This window comes from Rhinopithecus roxellana, chromosome 2 (genome assembly GCF_007565055.1).
Source record: "Rhinopithecus roxellana isolate Shanxi Qingling chromosome 2, ASM756505v1, whole genome shotgun sequence".
Taxonomy (NCBI): domain Eukaryota; kingdom Metazoa; phylum Chordata; class Mammalia; order Primates; family Cercopithecidae; genus Rhinopithecus; species Rhinopithecus roxellana.
This window is the reverse complement of record NC_044550.1, coordinates 34662371-34682752: the sequence shown is the minus strand read 5'-3', so window position 1 is coordinate 34682752 and position 20382 is coordinate 34662371. Positions and strand designations below refer to the sequence as shown.

Genomic DNA, 20382 nt, shown 5'->3' with positions numbered 1-20382 from the left:
CCAGTTGAAGGCAGCTAAACTTTGTGTTGATTTGGTGAGGAGAACAAAATCCTATGTTTTTGTTGTTACTGATCCCCGTAGTGGTAGCCTGTCAGTAATCAGCATAGTTCTGCTGGACTTTAAATAAGTCAAACACTGGCTTTTCAGGAAGTATATTTGTAAGCATCTTAAGTACAAAGATTTTTTTCTGTCTCTTGTCTTGAAGTCCTCACAGGTCTAGCACAGTCCCTTGCATATGGTAGATGCTCAGTAAATGTTTGTTTAGCAAATGGGATATCCAATGTCAGATATATCCTCTTCCTGAGAAGGTTTTCTGTGAATGTTGACATCTGCTTTCTGGATTCAAGATTGAGGGTTGGACTGAGATTATTGTGTTCTAAATCACATATTGATACCATTTACTAATCTTTTTTCTTTTAATAGATTAGTGTGATCTCAGCTCAAGGCAAAGGTGGGATATCATGGCATCTATCTGGGTAAGTAAAAATTAAGCCTTCACAACACAGTAACATATATGAGTCAAACCAAAACACAGAAAGTCAAGATAGCAAGAAAAATTTTGTGAAAGTTGTTAAGTTTATCTGGCAAAATTAACATTCCAGAAAAGCCAGAGGATGTCAAAAATAATAAAATTTTTTAAGATGCATTGTAAAGTTACATAGTTAAAATAATTTATGATGACACCAAGCAGAAAGGTCAAAATCTGATAATAAATTTAGTATATAATTTGGGAATTTATTATATGAAAAAGATGACATATTGGAGAAGAAGAGATGGGTTATTCAATAAATGTTAGGAAAACTTCTAGCTGTTTGGGTAAAAAGTAAATCTGTATTCCTTTTCTGCCTTACAATAAATAAATTCCATGTGGATAAAATACAGAAATGAAGAAATGAAATATGAATGGGCTGGGTGTGGTGGCTTACACCTGTAATGCTAGCACTTTGGGAGGCCTAAGTGGGTGGATCACCTCTAAAGCCAGGAGTTCGAGACCAGCTCTGGCCAACATGGTTGAAACCCTGTCTCTACTAGAAATACCAGCATAGCCCTGGTGTGATGGCACATGCCTGTAATCCCAGCTACTCAGGAGGCTGAGGCAGGAGAATCCCCTGAACCTGGAAGGTGGAGGTTGCAGTGAGCTGAGATCACACCACTGCACTCCAGCCTGGGAAAACAGAGTGAGAATCCATCTCAAAAAAAAAAGAAAAAGAAATATGAATGGATTGAAGAATAATCTTGGAGTGGGGAAGGCACTTACAACTGTGACACAAAACCAAGGCCCTAAAAGAAAAATATTGATCTATTTTAACTACATACAAGTTTATAATTATGACAGCCAACAATCCCCATTGGTAGAGGCAGAAGGACAGCTCAAGGGCAAAAATATTTGCAGCACATTAGGCAAAAGACTTTTTCCTTAACATGCAAATAACTTGAATAAATCAGTTAAAAAAATGAACTTGACAGAAAAAATTTGTTAAGGGACATAAACAGGACATAAAAATAATTATAAGTGTCCAATAACATCAAAAGGTGCGACAAGATCAGACATGGTGGCTCACACCTATAATCCCAGCATTTTGGGAGGCAAGGTGGGAGGATCATTTGAGCCCAGAAGTTCAAGACCAGCATGGGTAATTGGCAAGACCCAGTCTCTTAAAAAACAAAATAAAACAAAACAAACCTAAAAATCAGGCTGAACGTGGTAGGGCATACCCATGGTCCTAGCTACTCAGGAGGCTCAGGTGGGAGGATCGTTTTAAGCCCAAGAGGTGGAGGCTGCAGTGAGCCATGTTCATGCCACTGTATTCCAGCTTGGGTGACAGAGTGAGACCGTATCTATTTTTTTTTAATCCTGCATCTCACTCAGAATTGAAGAAGAAACAAAAATATCATGATGAGAAACCCTTTTCTACCTAAAAGATTGGTGAAGGTTAAAAAAAAAAAAAGTAATGTAGAGGATGTGGGCAAGGTGATATTTTTATTATCTGTTCATAGGGGAGTAAATTTGGTACACTTTTGGATGGTATTTTGACAATATCTATCAGTCCTTGAATGCACACGTCCTTTAAACCCAGTAATTCCACTTGTGGGTATGTATCTTATAGATAAACTTGCATAAGGTTGAAAAAATAGGGGCCCAGCTACATTTGTTTGTATTAATGAAAACATGTAGACAGCATAAATGTCCATCGATAGGGTAGGAATAAGCAAATTACTCATTTATAACTTATAGGCATTTTTATGTGATCATTAAAACGAATGTGCAAAAAGTGGATCAGTTGTATGTGAACTGACATTTTAAAAAGTCCCAAGATATAACAATTTTAAAAATTGCCAGGTGCGGTGGCTCACACCTGTAAGCCCAGCACTTTGGGAGGCCAAGGCGGGTGGATCATGAGGTCAGGAGATTGAGACCATCCTGGCTTTAGTAGAGACGGGTGAAACCCCGTCTCTACTAAATATATATATTAAAAAAAAAAACATTAGCCGGGCACAGTGGCGGCGCCTGTAGTCCCAGGTACTCGGGAGGCTGAGGCAGGAGAATGGCGTGAACCCGGGAGGTGGAGCTTGCAGTGAGCGGAGATAGCGCCACTGCAGTCTGGCCTGGGCGAAAGAGTGAGACTTCCGTCTAAAAAATAAAAAGTAAAAAAACAACTTAGCGAATAATATGCACAGAGGGGTTCTGTTTAAAAGAAAGAACAAAGAAAATACAAAATATACAGAAAGACTATTACATGAAAACTCTGTGGAAAGGTAGAATAGTGAGAAAGAGCACTTTTACTTTTCAATATATCACCTTTTGTACTGTTTGAATTTTTTTTAATCATGAGCATACATTATATTTTATAAGTAAGGGACAGTGCAAGTTTAAAGAAAAGCCTGTGTAGAGATGTGACCATCCCTTGGCCTGGGCAGTATGGATGGAAGGTGTGCTGTTGGAAGGCTTTGTTTGACCCAAATTACTCCCTTCCCACTGGCTAGGCTAATCTCTCATCTTTCATCTGAAATCCCTGCTGCTTTTATGAACATCTCATAGAGTGAGGTGAACATCTCTCCAAAATGCTGGTGTTAAAAAAAAAAAGTCTCCTGTAATCCCAGCACTTTGGGAGGTCGAGACGGGTGGATCACGAGGTCAGGAGATCGAGACCATCCTGGCTAACACCGTGAAACCCCGTCTCTACTAAAAATACAAAAAACTAGCCGGGCGAGGTGGCGGGCGCCTATAGTCCCAGCTACTCGGGAGGCTGAGGCAGGAGAATGGCGTAAACCCGGAAGGCAGAGCTTGCCGTGAGCTGAGATCCGGCCACTGCACTCCAGCCTGGGCGATAGAGCGAGATTCCGTCTCAAAAAAAAAAAAAAAAGTCTCCCTCTGGCCCTTGCCCATGAGTAAACTGACATGAAATTAGTTGAGCAGGCTCTCCCGCTGACACCTTCAAAGGCGTGGCACGTTTCTGAAGGGCTAGGAGAGACCCAGGTGAGTGTGATCAAGGGTGTATTCATTTCCTATTGCAGCTGTGACAAATTGCCATAAATTTAGCAATGTAAAACAACACCTATTTATTATCTCACAGTTCTGTATGTTAGAAGCCTGAAATGGGTCTCACAGCACTAAAATGAAGGCGTTGTTGGGACTGTGTGCCTTTCTGGAGGACTTTGGGAAGAATCCTCTTCCAAGCCCGTTTAGGTTGTTGGTAGAATTTAGTTCCTTGTAGTTGTAGAATTGAGTCCTTAGTCCTTGCTGGCTGCCAGCAGAAGCTGTCTTTGGCTCCTGCAGGCCTCTGCCTGTCGTTGTACATGGCCCCTACATCTCAGAACCAGCAATAATGCATCAAATCTTTCTTATGCTTGGAATCTCTTTTCAGCCTTTCTCTTCTCCTTCCAGCTGAATATATTTCTCTGCTTTTAAGGGCTCGTGTGATTAAATTGGGCCCACCTGGATAACGCGGGCTAATCCCTGTGTTTTAAGGTCTGGAACCTTAATTACATTTGCAAAGTCCCTTTCATCATGAAACACAATACATTGACAATTTCCATGGATTATGGTGTATACATTTTAGGAGGCTGTTGTTCTGCCTACTACAGGGGCTAGGAGTATGGCTACATCAGGGATGGTAGCGTTTGGCATCAGATAGCAGGAAAGAGGTGGGGAGGGGTCACAAAGGGGAGGCTAACCTGAGCCTGGAGAGCAAACCCTCACATAGAGAAAGAGTCCCTAGCCAGAGAAGGGCTCCTGCTGTCCCTGGGTTTTTGTTTTGTTTTGTTTTCCTATTTACCTCCTCTCCCTCTATTAAAGAACTAATATATGTGAGTGAGATCTCAGAGAGCAACGATTAAGAACAACTCAGAACCGCTATGGAAAACAAGATAGCGATTCTCAAAAAAATTTAAAACTAGAACTACCACATGCTCCAGCAATCCCATTTCTGGATATATATCCAAAGGAAATGAAAGCAGGATCTTAAAGAAAGATATCTGTACACCCATGTTCACTGCAGTACTTTTTACAATAGCCAAGAGGTGGAAACAGTCCAGTTTCCATGGACAAGAGTGAATAAACAAAATGCGGTACGTACACACAATGGAATATTATTCAGTCTTTTAAAAACACATGTTGTGTGACAGGAAGAAACCCCTGTCACATGCTACTATATGGACGAGCCTTGAGCCCATTATGTTAAGTGAAATAAGTCAGTCCCAAAGAGACAAAATGCTGTATGATTCCATTGATACGAGGTATCCAAAGCAGTCAAATTCATAGGAACAGAAGGCAGACTGGTCATTAGGAATGAATAAGGAAAGATAAAAAGAGGAGTTGTTTAATACGTAGAGTTTCAGTTCTGAAAGATGAAAAAGTTCTGAAGATGTTTCAAAACAATGTGAATATTCTAACCACTACTGAACCTTACACTTAGAAATGGTTAAGATGGTAAAAACCTTCAGATTTCCAATTGTAAATATTCTTATCACAAAGTTTTATGTGTTCTTTTTTTCTCTCTACCACACTTAAAAGCACATACACACTCAAACATAAATAAGCAATCAAGTCCTTGCATTTCTACAAAACTGTATACGTGGTTATGTGTATGATTAGTTTATGACAGTGGTATGATCAAGGGAGAAGTCATTAGTTGCAATTTCAGTGTATTACCATTGAAGATGAAAGAATGGCTGGTTTCTTAGGTCTTTTATATTCTATCCAGGGGTGTTGCAACCCTACCATTGTTTCAGATGAATCAACAGTCTGTGTTGCATTAGCATTTGCTTGCAAATTTTGAAATCTACCACTTCACCCTTGATGAAAGGGTCCGATATCTTATTGGTCTGTACTCCTTGGACTCAGGGTCCCTTGTCATATGTTGCCTGTAGGTCCATAGCAAGCACTCAGGAAGCCCACCAATTAGAATGTCTTAGAACATTAGCCGGGCGAGGTGGCGGGCGCCTGTAGTCCCAGCTACTCGGAAGGCTGAGGCAGGAGAATGGCGTGAACCCGGGAGGCGGAGCTTGCAGTGAGCTGAGATCCGGCCACAGCACTCCAGCCTGGGCGGCAGAGCGAGACTCCGCCTCAAAAAAAAAAAAAAAAAGAACATGACATTTTATTAAGCTACCACAGTAGTATTTTTTCTGTGTAATTTCTGTACAATGCTGGCTTTCTTATGTAAATACTCTGAGCTCTTTCCTCCTTGATCAGTTCCTAACTTACATTTACAGAATAATAATAAATGTAATTCCTATTTGTTTGAACTTTCAAATTAGAATTTTTATTACGGTACTAGAGTCTGTCTTTTTTTCTTTCTTTCTTTCTTTCTTTCTTTCTTTCTTTCTTTCTTTCTTTCTTCTTTCTTTCTTTCTTTCTTTTTCTTTCTTTCTTCTTTTTTTTTTTTTTGACAGAGCTTTACTCTGTCATTCAGGCTGGAGTGCAGTGGCGCAATCACGGCTTGCTGCAGCCTCAACCTCCTGGGCTCAAGCGATCCTACTGCCTCAGTCGCCTGAGTAGCTGGAACCACAGGCATGCCCCAGCATGCCCAGCTAATTTTTAAATTTTTTTGTAGAGATGGGCTCACTGTGTTGCGCAGGCTGGTCTTGAACTCTGGAGCTCAACTGATCCACCCACATTGGCTTTCAAAAGTACTGGGATGGCCGGGCGCGGTGGCTCGAGCCTGTAATCCCAGCACTTTGGGAGGCCGAGACAGGCGGATCACAAGGTCAGGAGATCGAGACCATCCTGGGGTAACACGGTGAAACCCCGTCTCTACTAAAAAAATACAAAAAACTAGCCGGGCGAGGTGGCGGGCGTCTGTAGTCCCAGCTACTCCGGAGGCTGAGGCAGGAGAATGGCGTGAACCCGGGAGGCGGAGCTTGCAGTGAGCTGTGATCCGACCACTGCACTCCAGTCTGGGCCACAGAGCCAGACTCCGTCTCAAAAAAAAAAAAAAAAAAAAAAAGTGCTGGGATTACTGGTATGAGCCACCACACCCAGTGGTGCTAGAATTTTTTAAAATTAACTCACAATCATTGTAATCACCATGAATTGTTATTAACATCCTAACTTGGTATCTATTCTCCTTTCACCACTCCAAACTCCAGTTTACAAAATGAGGAAGGGGAATATAGAGGCACTCTGCAACCAAGGGATAAGAGAAGTTTTATGAAAACATATTACCTAAATACAATGCCTACTAACTGTTTTGAAGTTCATCCAAAACAGTTAAACAATTAAAGCAGCAAGTACCTAGTTGGACAGGCTCTGCTGGGAGCAAAATGAAGCCAGTCTAACCACAGTCTTAACTCTCCCTTTCAGAACTCCCTAATCGTTTAAAAGGTAGGCTCTTGAGCAAATTGCTTAGTCCTTCTCTACTTCAGTTTCCTCATCTATAAAACAGGTATGGTAATAGTGCCTATCTCATCTAGGGTTTGTAAGCATTAAGCCAGTTCATGTAAAATGTATTAGCAGTGCCTGGCATGGAGTGAGCACTCAATAAATGTTAGTTTTAATCAGCATGATTTCAATATATTAATTTTATTCTAAAATGTATTTTTTGCCAAATAATATCGCTGCAACTGTTTTTGTAGAGGGGCTTCTGCCTATTTCCTGGGCCTGATTTTATTACACATGAGTAGCCCCCTCTCCCCATTGGAATGGTTCTTTCAGCCATCTAAAAGAAATGCCATATCCTCAATCAAATTCCTTCTGACCACTCTTATTTTCAATATTTTATAATATTTTAAACACATATATATTTCTAAAGACATAAAAATCCTCCCTTTCTACTCCTAGTGGGCATACTGGAATACATTTCTGACACTGACTACCCAACGTTAGCGTCAGATTCCACAGCATTAAGGGCTTAGTCCTCCGCAAAACTGCCCTCACTTCAGATATCAGTTCAAGTCTCAGGAATCACCTGCACTCTGGCCAACTGGCTATAAATTTGGGGGTTTCCATGACCCTCCGAAATTAAAGAATTCCCTAGAATGATTCACAGAACTCACTGAAAGTGCTATCCTTATGAATGCAAGTTTATTATGTGGGATACACATGGGCAAGCTCTGGAAGGGTCCTGGACCCAGAGACTCCATGGCCTGTCCCTGTGGCATCAGGGCACCTCACCCTCCCTTTGTGTCAGTGTGTTCAATAGCCAGGAAGCTCCTCTGAGCCTCAGTGTCCAGAATTGTAATTGGAGTTCCGTTATGTAGGCACAATTGGTTGATGAAATTGTTTGCTACATGATTGAACTCAATCTCCAGCCCCTCTTTCATCCTCAGAGGTCCGACTGACCAGAGTTGCAACCCTGTGATTACAGGGCTAATTTTTCTGGAGACCAGCCATCATTCTAAGGCTATCTAAGAGTATGCCATGAGTCACCCCAATTGCATCACAAAGTCACTGCTATCACTCAGGAAATTCCAAGGGTTTTTGAAGCTCTGTGCCAAGAACCAGTGCAAAGACCAGATACATTCCGAATTGTACTACACATATATAACTCACATTAAGGCACACAGTTTCCAATATGTATTATTTTATTTTTGACTAACGTTATATTAAAAACAAGGTTATATTAGTTCCAATGACACTGGCTATTTATGTTGATCAGAAGCTCTGATTGTTAGACATATTTTTCATATATGGGAAAAATGGGAAAATGAATTAATGTTTGGTAATAAATATAGATTGGCAAGACAGAATAATTTAAAACATGGGATCCATATAGAAGATATTGAAAAAGGGATCCGTGGTGGTAGAAGTGTGGGGGGAAGGCTACCAGGACGGACCCTTGCAGATGACTACTCCATGATCATGTGTTCATGGTGAGAGTTAGAAGGCACAGCCTCCCTTCCCTACCAAACTCTTCCACTCTGGAGGGAGCAAGATTGGTGCAGTTTGACACATGAGGACACAGTTGTCTCATTTCCACTGTTAACGCAGAGGAATGGCAGTGGTGGTAGGGCTGTTAGGAAAGGTGCAATGTGCTAACATGAGAGAGAATTTTGGGAAGATAATGCCTTTCAAATTCTGTCCCATGGAAGATACCAGCTCTGGACATTTGGATGCTGCTATTCCTGGGTTCAAAGAGTTTGCGAGTGTCCTGTCCAGTTTCATACTTCTTGCTTTGACACAGACGTCCCATTAGACCTTTCTTTCGTGGTGTAGTTGCTCTTCTTTGCTATGCAAATTTAAAACATGTGTGAGGAGAAACCTGTGTTCATGCATGTGAATGTGCTGAACTCCTCCTCTGGTCTCCCTCCCATCTACCACATCCGGGAATGGAAGATCAAGATGGTGACTATTTTCACTGAAAGTCTTTTCACTTCCCAAGCAGAACAGGCATCTTCCCTGATTAGGTGCTGTTCCACTCTGCTGTGTGTTTTAAACCTATGTTCCCTGAAACTGCTTTAGGTAAATATTGACATTCAAACAGGTACACAAATGGTCTATTGCAGAAAGTTGATTTAAAACAGGTTAGACCTGGATTTCAAATCAAAACATTTAAGCTTTGTTTAATGTTTCCAAAGCCTGGAAAATGTCTCATCTGAGTGAGAGCAGAGAGGCTTCCTAGGAATGAGTGGAATGAACACTAAAAAGCTGTTCTTTGCCATTCTCTGACGTTAGCCCAACTGTGAAGGAGGGAGGGTCCCTCTTTTATATTTAATCATGATAAAGTGATAGTATGCAAAGCTAATGTTTAGCCATTGGAAGAGCCTGGTAAATCAGAGGTAAAGAGGAAAATAAAGCATTTTAGATCAGACAGCAAGGAATGTAAAGTGGAGAAGGTACGATTTGTTCTCTTCAAAGTCTATTTTTTTGGTGGATGTAAAGCAGTTAGATAAAAAAGAAGTATATAGAGTACTGAGCAATAAAGTGAATACACAGGTCTCACATGAATTATAAGAGAATAAATCAAAACAGGAGAAAATTCTCATCTATCCCTTCATTATCAGATCTTTGCTTCTTTCATTTGTAACTCTTTGTGTTTTATTCAGTACCTCATGTAGGTTCTGGAGGCATGTATCAATAGGAGTAGTGACAGTCCCATGTGAACAGGATTTAAGAAAGGTGAAGACTGCATTTGTAGAATTTTTAACATATGGCATGGAGCTCTGAAATGTCTGACAGTGGCATTTGAGAATTATTGAAAGAAACAGGATGCAGAACAAAAAAGCATTTTTTATTCATTTATTCACTCAACTAATATTTACCACATATCTTTTATGTGCCAGATATTGGCTCTGGCAACACAGTAGAGAAAGAGAAATAAAAAAGCAGAGAGCCTACATTTTATTAGGGGAGACAGACAATAAATGAGAAATAAATGTACAGTATAAAAAGACAGTTTTAAGTGCTCTGGGGAAAAGCAAAGGTGGATAATAAGTATGATGGGGTATGTGATTTTCTGCTCAGATATATGAGTAGAAGTCAACGTGGCATGAGACGGTGAGCTGAGAGAATATCTTGGGAAAGAGCAGCCAGGCAGAGGGAATGACAAGTGTAAGCTCTGAGGCAGATGGGCAAGACACATTTGAATGCAATAGGAAGATTCCCACGAAGCAATAACAGGGGTACAAGATTACAAGAGGATTGCGGGAGGTATTATAGTCCTCTTTTATGATACTTTAATATCCTCCAAAGGCCACAGAGAGTCCCAAAAAGTCTTCACATGGACTGTTCAAGGAGTTTCCATTCTCTAGGTTTACTTTACATTAGGAAGCATTCTTAAATCTGCAGCAACTTCTTGTTAGGATTATCGCTTTTTAAAAAAACTCATAAATAACCCATAAAATAATGCATTTGCCATGATGTCCGGTAGACATCATTGACCTTAACCATTTATGTAAGAAATATTCTGCCCGGAATATTACAAACAGGAGACATCCCTGATCTCAGTCCCTCACAGGTTTCTCACCCTCATAGGAGTGAGGTGGATGGAATAAGCATCCCCAAATTCTGCAAAGCCAGTGCTGTGGTCTAAATGTCTGTGTTGCCCCGCCTCCCCCACCAACCTGCCCCTTATTCATAGGTTGAAATTCTGACCTTCAGGATGATTGTGTTGGGAGATGGGATCTTTGGGAGGTGATTGGATTAGGTGGGGATTATTTTCCTTTTGAAAGAGATTGGAGGGAACTTGGTCACGTCTTCTACAATGTGAGAACACAGCCAGAAGGTACTGTATATGAACCATAAAATGGAACTTCACTAGACACCGAATCTGCTGGCACCTTGATCTTGGATTTTTAGCCTCCAGAATGGTGAGAAATAAATTTTTGTTATTTATAAGACACCCAGTTTATGGCATTTTGTTATATCAGCCTGGAATGCTAAGGCAGACAGCCACCGTTCTCTAGCCAAGGGCCATTTAAGAAGATGTGGATTCTGTACTTCAGTGAGCCAAATTCCCTATATTTCTTCATATACCCAGGGAGATATAAATTCTCTATGTATTCCTGTTGGATTGCAGGACCCTTAGACAGAGGCAGCTCCTGCAGAAGTTAGACATGCACAGGGCCGAGTATGTGGCCAGAATAGCCACATTGGTCTTCAACTCTTTTATTTTTATTTTTATTTATTTATTTTTTTTTGAGACGGAGTCTTGCTCTGTCTCCCAGGCTGGAGTGCAGTGGCCGGATCTCAGCTCACTGCAAGTTCCTCCTCCCGGGTTTACGCCATTCTCTCGCCTCAGCCTCCCAAGTAGCTGGGACTACAGGCGCCCGCCACATCGCCCGGCTAAGTTTTTGTATTTCTTTAGTAGAGACGGGGTTTCACCGTGTTAGCCAGGATGGTCTCGATCTCCTGACCTCGTGATCCGCCCGTCTCGGCCTCCCAAAGTGCTGGGATTACAGGCTTGAGCCACCGCGCCCGGCCAGTCTTCAACTCTTTTGTAACCCTTAGCCAAGAGGAGGATTTGCTCAAGAACTCTTAACTAGGTTAAGCACTTTACTTTGATTATAGAACAAAGAGATAATCCACAAATACTGGTACTAGATGACTCAAGAGAAGATGAATATAATTTTTTTATAATCTGCTTTAAACAAATACATGAAAATTATTCTGAGAAAGATGTTTGTGTTGATAAAGTCTCTGGGGAGGCCCCGTGTTTCCAGCTCATTCCATATAGTTGGGTTTGCTACCTTTGTCGGAGAAACCCTGAGCTCTTGGAGAGACAGGGAGAAATACATAACAGAATCACCAGACACAGTCATGCATTTCATGTCTCTGGTGTACTAGAAAACACTCAGCTTCTGAAATATCTCCCAAATCTCCCAGGATACAATGGGAACTTTGATTTCTAGACTATTGATATGTGAAGGAAGCAACTCATCAGGCAGCCAACTATCTAGTGTAGAGCTTGGAGAAAGTCCACACTGTGAGATGTCATTGTCTTGCTTTCATATTCTTACTTAGCAAACTAATTCACAGTTATGTATTAATCCCCTATCTGGGGACTGAGCACTAGGCTCCCAGCTGGATAAATAGGAGTGGGTGAAACAAATGTCTCTGCCTTTTGGAACTTTATTTTAGAGGAGGTGGAGAGATAGATATAAACAGGGAGAGGTATTACTCAATGCTGAGTGCCCTAACAATGGAGAGGTGGCTGAGATGCAGAATAACAGTAGAAGACCTACTCAGATCAAGTGCCAAAGAAGCCCTGTTAGAGAAGATGGCCTTTAAAGAGAGGACTGAAGGTAAAAACCATTCCAGGTAGAGAGAATAACACAAACCAAGGCATTAAGGTGGGAAAGAGTTCATTGTATACCAGCTTGACTTTCAAAGAACTGAAGTGTGGTGAGAACTCCACCTCTCATCTGGAGAGAGTGGCTCCAGATAGAGCCATGATGGGGGTTGGGCCAAACCACGCAGGGCCCTATGGACCAGTGTAAGGAGTTTGGACTCTATTCAGTGTGAAACAGGGGAGTGACAATATCTGACTTAGATCTTTTTTTTTTTTTTTGTCATTGTTGTTGTTGAGACGGAGTCTCACTCTGTTGCCCAGACCAGAGTGCAGAGGCACAATCTCAGCTCACTACAACCTCCGCCTCCTGGGTTCAAGCGATTCTCCTGCCCCAGCCTCCCGAGTAGCTAGGATTACAGGCTCCTGCCACCACGCCTGGCTAAATTTTTGTATTTTTAGTAGAGGCGGAGTTTCATCATTTTGGCCAGGCTGGTCTCGAACTCCTGACCTCAGGTGATCCATCCGCATTGACCTCCCTCCCAAAGTGCAGAGATTATAGGTATGAGCCACCGCACCTGGCCTAACTTAGATCTTTAACAGATCCCTTGGCTGCTATGTGGGAAATGGCTGGAGACGGGCAGTAAGAAGTAGAGAGGGACATGACTCAGATGTTCAAGTACAGGAGAGCGATGATTGTGACTTGGACAAAAGCAGGAGCAAAGAAGCTGGGAAGGAGTGCACATGAGATTATCTTCTTAAAATAGTCTCAGCAGGCCTTGCTGATGGATGGAATTCAGAAGGAAAGGCAGGTGAAGGAATCAAAGGGGACTCCCAGGTTTCTGGTGGCTGATGGTTGGTCCTTTTCCAGGGATGGGGAAGATTGAGGAAACTCAGCAAATTGGGGATGAGCACAGAAACTGGAGCCAGATTGCCTAGGTTCAAATCCTGGCTGTGCCACAAGCTAGCTATGTGACCTCAGCAAGTGTCTTAACCTCTCTGGACCCTCTTTTCTCTTCTATAAAATCAGGGTATTAATTTTATCTGCCTCATAGGGTGGTTTTGAGGATTAAATGATCAGGTATATGTAAAATACGAGTAAATACTATGTGAGTGTCAGATGGGGGAAGAAACAGCTTGGGAGGAAACAGTGAGTTGGTATATGAGATATCAAAACAAATACATGGAGGAGACATTGAATATGCAAGACCAGTGCTCAAAACGGAAGTCTGGGCTAGAGCTATAATGTGGGATTTGTCTGTATACAGAAGAGGGAGTGGAAGAAATAACCCACAGCAGGATTAGAGGGAAAGAAAAGAGAGAGCCACTTTCTACTTTAGAAGTGCCTACTTTATAGAGGTCAGACAAAGGTGAGTGTATCCTGGAGAGGTGGGAAGAAACCTAGGAGGTGAGGCATAGGAGCCAATGGAAGGCAGGCTAGCTGTGAGTGACACACTCTCCAAGGGGTCAAGTCTTTTTATAACTCATGTGTCATGGAAAATACAACATCAATGGCTTGTTTGTTCCTGTCTTCCCTGATTCCTGAATCACATTCATCTTTCTACTCCATCCCACACCCTCCTCTGTTCTCACATTCCAGTCCTCTTGCTCTGGCACTGCCCCAATGATGAAATCACTGTATTTAAAAAAGAAAAGCTGAAATATTCACAATAGCAAAAATATGGAATCAACCTAAGGTTTATCAACAGAGGATTGAATTAAGAAAATGTGGTGGTATACACACACACACACATGCACGCTGTAGAATACTACTCATTAATAAAAAGTATGAAATCATGTCTTTTGCAGGAACATGAATGGAACTGGAGGCCATTATCCTGAGTGAAATGACTCAGAAACAGAAAATCAAATACAACATGTTCTCACTTATAAGTGGGGGCTAAACAATGGGTACACATTGATATAGAGAGTACAATAATAGAGATTGAAGACTTCAAAAGGTGGGAAGGTGGGAGGGGCTAAGAGTTGAAAATTACCTATTGAACACAGTGTTCACTTGTCGGGTGACGGATACACTAATAAAAGCCAAGACTTCACCACTATGCACCATCTGCATGTAAGAAATCTGTACTTGTACCCCCTAAATATGTTTTAAAAATTTAAAAAGGAAAAGCTGAAAAGCATGAATATTTTTTCTTTAAGTGAGCACAAGAACAAATATAAGCATTTCTTCAGACCTTTGGACACATTACGAGCAAAGCCCTGATGTCAGCCTGGCATCCCTCAGGCATCTCAGTGGCTGCCAGTCTTGCTGCTGTGGACGTTCAGCATCGCCTGCTTCTCCTTACTGCCCTGTGGGCTGCAGAATGTGCCTGCAGTAGTGGTGGGAGCCGTCTGTTTGTGCATCATCTTCCATAGGCATAGCGATCATTGCCAGCCAGTGGGACTTCTCCCAGGTGAGGATCCTTTTAGGCGATTAGCACAGTACTTGGCACATAGTGATTAGCAGCAATTGTTCTTAGTATAAACCTAGGATTTGCCCTGTAGGAACTGGTTGGTTACCAGTATTTTTCTCTGGCCTTTACCTGCTATATTAGTTTCCTAGGGCTGCAGTAATAAAGTACCACAGGCTGCTGGCTTCGAATGACATAAATGTATTATCTCATAGTTCTGGAGGCTAGAAGTCTAAAATCAAGGTGTGGGCAGGGCCATCCTCCCTCTGAAACCTGTAGGGGAGTCCTTCTTAGCCTCTTCCTGGTTTCTAGTGGTTTACTGGTATAGAGGAGTAACAGTAACCCCCACAGGTTCTTAGTTGGAAAGGACCTTTGTTACAAAAGACAGATTGGACAAGAGAAAACCAAACAGAAGTTTATTAACATGTGTATTTTGAGTATACATGGAGACATCTAGAGAATGAGTAGTTTTCACAGAGGTGGCTTTGAATTTCAGCTTATATAGCATCTTCAACAAAGAACAGTAAATTTTTAGTAACAAGACAACAGAAAGGTATCGGGAGAACCCGCTCCCGATGTTTAACGTGGGTTCTTTTCTATTTCCTAAGTGTCTCAGCTGGGTTGAGAAATAAAGGGAAAGAGCACGAGAGAGACATTTAAAGCTGGGTGTCCGAGGGAGACATCACATGTCGGCAGTATCCGTGATGTTCCCCGAGCCGTAAAACCAGCAAGATTTTATTAGAGATTTTCAAAAGGGGAGGGATTGCACGAATAGGGTGTGGGTCACAGAGATCACATGCTTCACAAGGTAATAAAATATCACAAAGCAAGTGGAGGCAGGGTGAGATCACGGGACCACCGGATGAGGCGAAATTAAAATTGCTAATGAAGTTTCGGGCACACATTGTCATTGATAACATCTTATCAGGAAACAGGGTTTGAGAGCAGAAAACCTGTCTGACCAAAATTTATTAGGTGGGAATTTTCCTCGTCCTAATAAGCCGGAGATTGCTACAGGAGACCGGGGCTTATTTCATCCCTTCGGCTTGGACCATGAAAGATGGCACATGCTTCTAAAGGGGCCATTTATAGGCCTACCCTCAGGGCGCATTCTCTTTCTCAGGGATGTTCCTTGCTGAGAAAAAGAATTCAGTGATATTTCTCCTATTTGCTTATGAAAGAGGAGAAATATAGCTCTGTTGCATCCGGATCACTGGCGGCCAGTTCAAAGCTACCTCTCTTGTTCCCTGAACATCGCTGTTATCCTGTTCTTTTTAAGATGCCCAGATTTCATATTGTTCAAACACACATGCTCTACAAACAATTTGTGCAGTGGACACAATCATCACAGGGTCATGAGGTGACATTCATCCTCCTCAGTTTAGGAAGAAGATGACGGGATTAAGAGATTAAAGTAAAGACAGGCATAGGAAATCACAAGGGTATTGATTGGGGAAGTGATAAGTGTCCATGAAATCTTCACAATTTATGTTCAGAGATTGCAGTAAATACAGGCATAAGAAATATAAAAGTATTAATTTGGGGAACTAATAATTGTCCATGAAATCTTCACAATTTATGTTCTTCCGCCGCGGCTTCAGCCAATCCATCCATTCGGGGTCCCTGACTTCCCACAACAGAAAGGGACCTTTGAATCTCTATGGGCAGCAACTTGCAGGTGGGCAGTGAAGAAAGGCAAATTACTTGCAGATAAAGGTTAGTTAGTGCAGCTTGCTAGTATAAATTCTTCTAATACCATTGTCAGGCTGACAAGGGTCTTAAACTGTCTTCAGTCTTTAACCTTTGTAACTGTAGTCAGGAGGGCAGAATACCTTTTGTCTCCATAAATCTTTGTCCTGCTTTTAGGCAAATGGAGGAAAGAGATCTCTTGAGTATCTGTTTCTTCTTGTCTTCAACAATCCTTCATATTTTGAAGAGGCACATTCTGGTCTCACATACCGGCAGCTTGCAGCTGCGTAACTCCAGTCTCTGCCTTCACCATCACATCACATTCTTTCTGTATGTCTCTGCCTTTACGTGGCTGTCATATAAGGACACCAGTGATATTGGATTGGGGGCCTTCCAATGTGACCTCATCTTAAATAATTACATCTGCAACAACCTGGTCCCCAAGTAAGGCCACATTCTGTGGTACTGTGGGTTGGGGCTTTAATGTATTTTTGGAGGGAGACAGAATTCAACCAGTAACACCTGCCCCACTTGACTGCGTTTTATTTCAGGGCCTTTTTTTTTTTACGGTAAATTTTCTTTGGTTTGGAAACGTGCTTTTTTACTTGAAAAATTGAACTGGAAGTCTTACAGTTCCCAAGTTTGATTGTTTTATTTTTTTGCAATCTACTCCATATTTCCTTGTATCATAAAAGCTTCATGACCCAACACAGCATCTTGACATTGAGCAGAGAGCCGTCCTTTCTCCCTGGCTCTTTGAGAGCTCCTTGTCCTGGAGTTTTATCTGAGGCTTTGATTTGAAGCCTCAATTTTTGGATGTGGCCTTTATAGGGCTTTCTGAAGTAATGAGTGATCTGGCTTCACTGCTTCTTCAAAATGTCCCTGCAGCAACTGCTATTCTTGCTCTGTAGCATTTGGCTTTAAATATGTTTCATATCAACAGGGTTGGCACCTTCTGTTTTTCTCTTCCACTCATCCTTTTGAATGTAAATGTTTAATTTCTTGCAAACTCAGTACACTTTGCGTGAAGAAATAGATGCAACTGGCTTTTGTGAGTCAAAAACAGACTGGCTTCTTCCAGGGGTAATAGCAAACAGTTCCCCAGGCTGAGCTTGGTCATGCAGTGGCTTCAAGACATCATGTGCTAAGACTGACCTCCAAAGGATGGTTTTAGAAGATCAAGGGAGATTATATTGTCTTGAAAAAGATGGTTTAAATGAGATGCAGGCTAGTCTAGTTTAGGAGCAAAGACTGTTGGGATAGACCACTTACTGGCTGTGGGAACTTAAATAAGTTACTTAAGCATCAGTTTCATCATCTGTGAAAAGGAATTTATTATATCTACCTTATAAGTTTATTGCAAGGATTGAATAAGCTAATGCAGGAAACGCCCTTAGCACAGTACTTGGCACATAGTGATTAGCAGCAATTGTTCTTAGTATAAAGAGCTCCTGTTACTTTTCCCCTTTATCTAGACATTCTTTGCTTTAATTTGTTTTCCAACTGGCTTCAGCAGCATTTTCTTTTTGAGGCATCTGAAGGTCAAGTTTCAGAAAAGGAAAGCAACTAAATGTGTTTAAATGTGTGGATGGAAATCTGATCAAAGGCAATTTTTTTTTTAAATAGACTTTGCCAAGTATTCAGGTGATGTTCTACACTAGTATTGACTATGTTAGGACACTAGGGTTACTGGAAATAAACTCAGCCAAGTATTGATTAGTAATATAAATGTCAAGGAATTAAACTTGCAATGAAGCAGGCAATGCAAACAGCCTTGTTTGGCTGTAAAAATGCCGACATTCCTGAAACGATGAGCTCATCATTAAATTCTTCATCTTCCACACCCCATAAGAGAATTCATGGCTTGTTTGCTCATTTTTGCTTCAGTTTTCTAGGCAGCTAAGAAGGAAATAAAGCAGTGGTTCTTTTTCTTTCTTTTTTTTTTTTTTTTTTTTTGAGACAGAGTCTCGCTCTGTCGCCCAGGCTGGAGTGCAGTGGCCGGATCACAGCTCACTGCAAGCTCTGCCTCCCGGGTTTATGCCATTCTCCTGCCTCAGCCTCCCGAGTAGCTGGGACTACAGGCACCCGCCACCTCGCCCGGCTAGTTTTTTGTATTTTTTAGTAGAGACGGGTTTCACCGTGTTAGCCAAGATGGTCTCGATCTCCTGACCTCGTGATCCGCCCGTCTCGGCCTCCCAAAGTGCTGGGATTACAGGCTTGAGCCACCGCGCCCGGCCAAAGCAGTGGTTCTTAAACTTTATTGTGCACCAGAATCACCGGGAACGTTTGTTAAGTCGCAGATTCTGCATCCTAGCCCTGCAGTTGTTGGTTCAGGAACTCTGGGCTTGGGCCTGAGAATTTGCATTTCTATCACATTCCCGGTGATGCTGCTGCTGCTGCTTCAGGAATCACACTTTGAGAACCACTAAGATGAAGTCCCCTGAGGCACTGTGATGTGGTATAGAGCAGGGAGCATTTTAGTCATAAGGCGATGGGTTTGAGTCCTGGGGCTGTCCTTATTAGCAGAACTCTTTTAAGCAAATAATCTCTGTGAGACTGGGTTTCTTCCATTTTCAATTAGAAATAATAAAATTCACCTCATGAAGGCCCTTGTAAGAGTTAAAATGTTTGTAAAGCACTTTGTTCATGTATTAGTTTTAAAAGATTTCATTAATCTTTTATTGTGAGATTCTTTTGTAAGTCATGTAATATTTCGGAGTGATTTGGGCAACCAAGTCTGTCAAATGAATAATGCCATTCATTTAAATAATGGAAGCAGTTTTAAATGTTTCACTAAAATTCCACTTCAGAATTGCCATGCCCTTTTTCAAGTTGGGATGTGTGTATGTGTACTTTCTTCCCCCCTTGTAATTAAACAAGTTGTTCTCCCCCATTTATTTCTTACTAAGTACTAAATTGCATAATGAATTGGGAATTTCCTCCTTCTCTAATTCTGTGCATTGGCATTTTAGCATATTTTGATGTGTAGGTGGTAGAGGACAGTGAAAAGTTCACAGCTGGAGTGCAAACGCTGAGTTTTCATGATTCATGAACAACTGGTATCTGACCACAAGTTTGTCTTTTTATATTTAGAATCAGCCATGTCAATATCTGCATGGCACAGAATCACCTGGGAGCTTCTTAAACGTGTAGAATTTAGCACCCCATCTCTAAAAAATATGATTCAGTATATAGAAGGTGGGTCCTGGTTATATACACTTGAAGTATCACCCCAGATGGTACAGAAACTACATTTCATGAAACCCCAGAAATGGTCTGGAATAGTCTAGTTTGTTTTTAAATTCTAACCTCTGCCTGCCATTAGCTGTGTAGACTCAATCAAATTCTCTGGTCTTCTTAAATCTTGGTGCTGTTTATGTGCAATTGCTCACTCTCATTTATTGGGGTTGTTATGCAGATTATAATTAACGTGTGTAAAGTGCCTAGCATGTAAAGTGTGCTGGGCCTGAAGCACTCAAACACTCCAATGTTGGGGTAGTTCTTCTACAATGCCAGACACTGGAAGGTGAACAGATAAGATCAACACAAAAGTTCCTAGGTGGATAGAAGTGAAATGAAGCCAGTTGGCTCTGTGAATCCATAAAATATTTACCAAGCCTTGGAGAAAGGGAATTCATCAAAGATTATATTAAAGTGACTAATTTCTTTCTTTCTTTCTTTCTTTCTTTCTTTCTTTCTTTCTTTCTTTCTTTCTTTCTTTCTTTCTTTCTTTCTCTCTCTCTCTTTCTTTCTTTCTTTCAGACAGAGCCTCACTCTGTCACCTAGACTACAGTGCGGTGACACAATCACAGCTCACTGTAGCCTTGACCTTCTGGGCTCAAGTGGTCCTCTCACCTCAGCCTCCCGAGTAGCTGGGACCACACCTGCATACCACCACACCTGGTAATTTTTTAGTATTTTGTAGAGACTGGGTCTTACTGTTTTGCCCAGGCTGGCCCTGAACTCTTGGGCTCAAGTGATCCTGTCCTTGGCCCCCAAGAGTCCTGGGAGTACAGGAGTGAGCCACATGCCCAGACTAAAGTGATTGGTTTCTTACAGGTATCTTCAGGTCAGGAACACTCACAACTAGTTTCTAACTTGTAATTATTTCTAGG

At 41.6% G+C, this 20382-nt stretch overlaps 1 protein-coding gene across 2 annotated transcripts in view; it reads left to right on the top strand.

The window, feature by feature from the left end:
- The window catches only part of ANXA3 (annexin A3), a 100232-nt gene that overhangs the window by 36360 nt on the left and 43490 nt on the right, over positions 1-20382 (top strand). The window contains exon 1 of one of the 2 annotated variants that reach the window (XM_030915547.1): positions 405-476. The exons of the other annotated variant lie outside the window; for it this stretch is intronic. Coding sequence (XP_030771407.1) covers positions 462-476 — 15 coding nt within the window. The 5' untranslated portion in view covers positions 405-461. Of the gene's footprint in view, positions 1-404; positions 477-20382 lie in introns of those variants that run through there. 2 annotated transcript variants of the gene reach the window in all.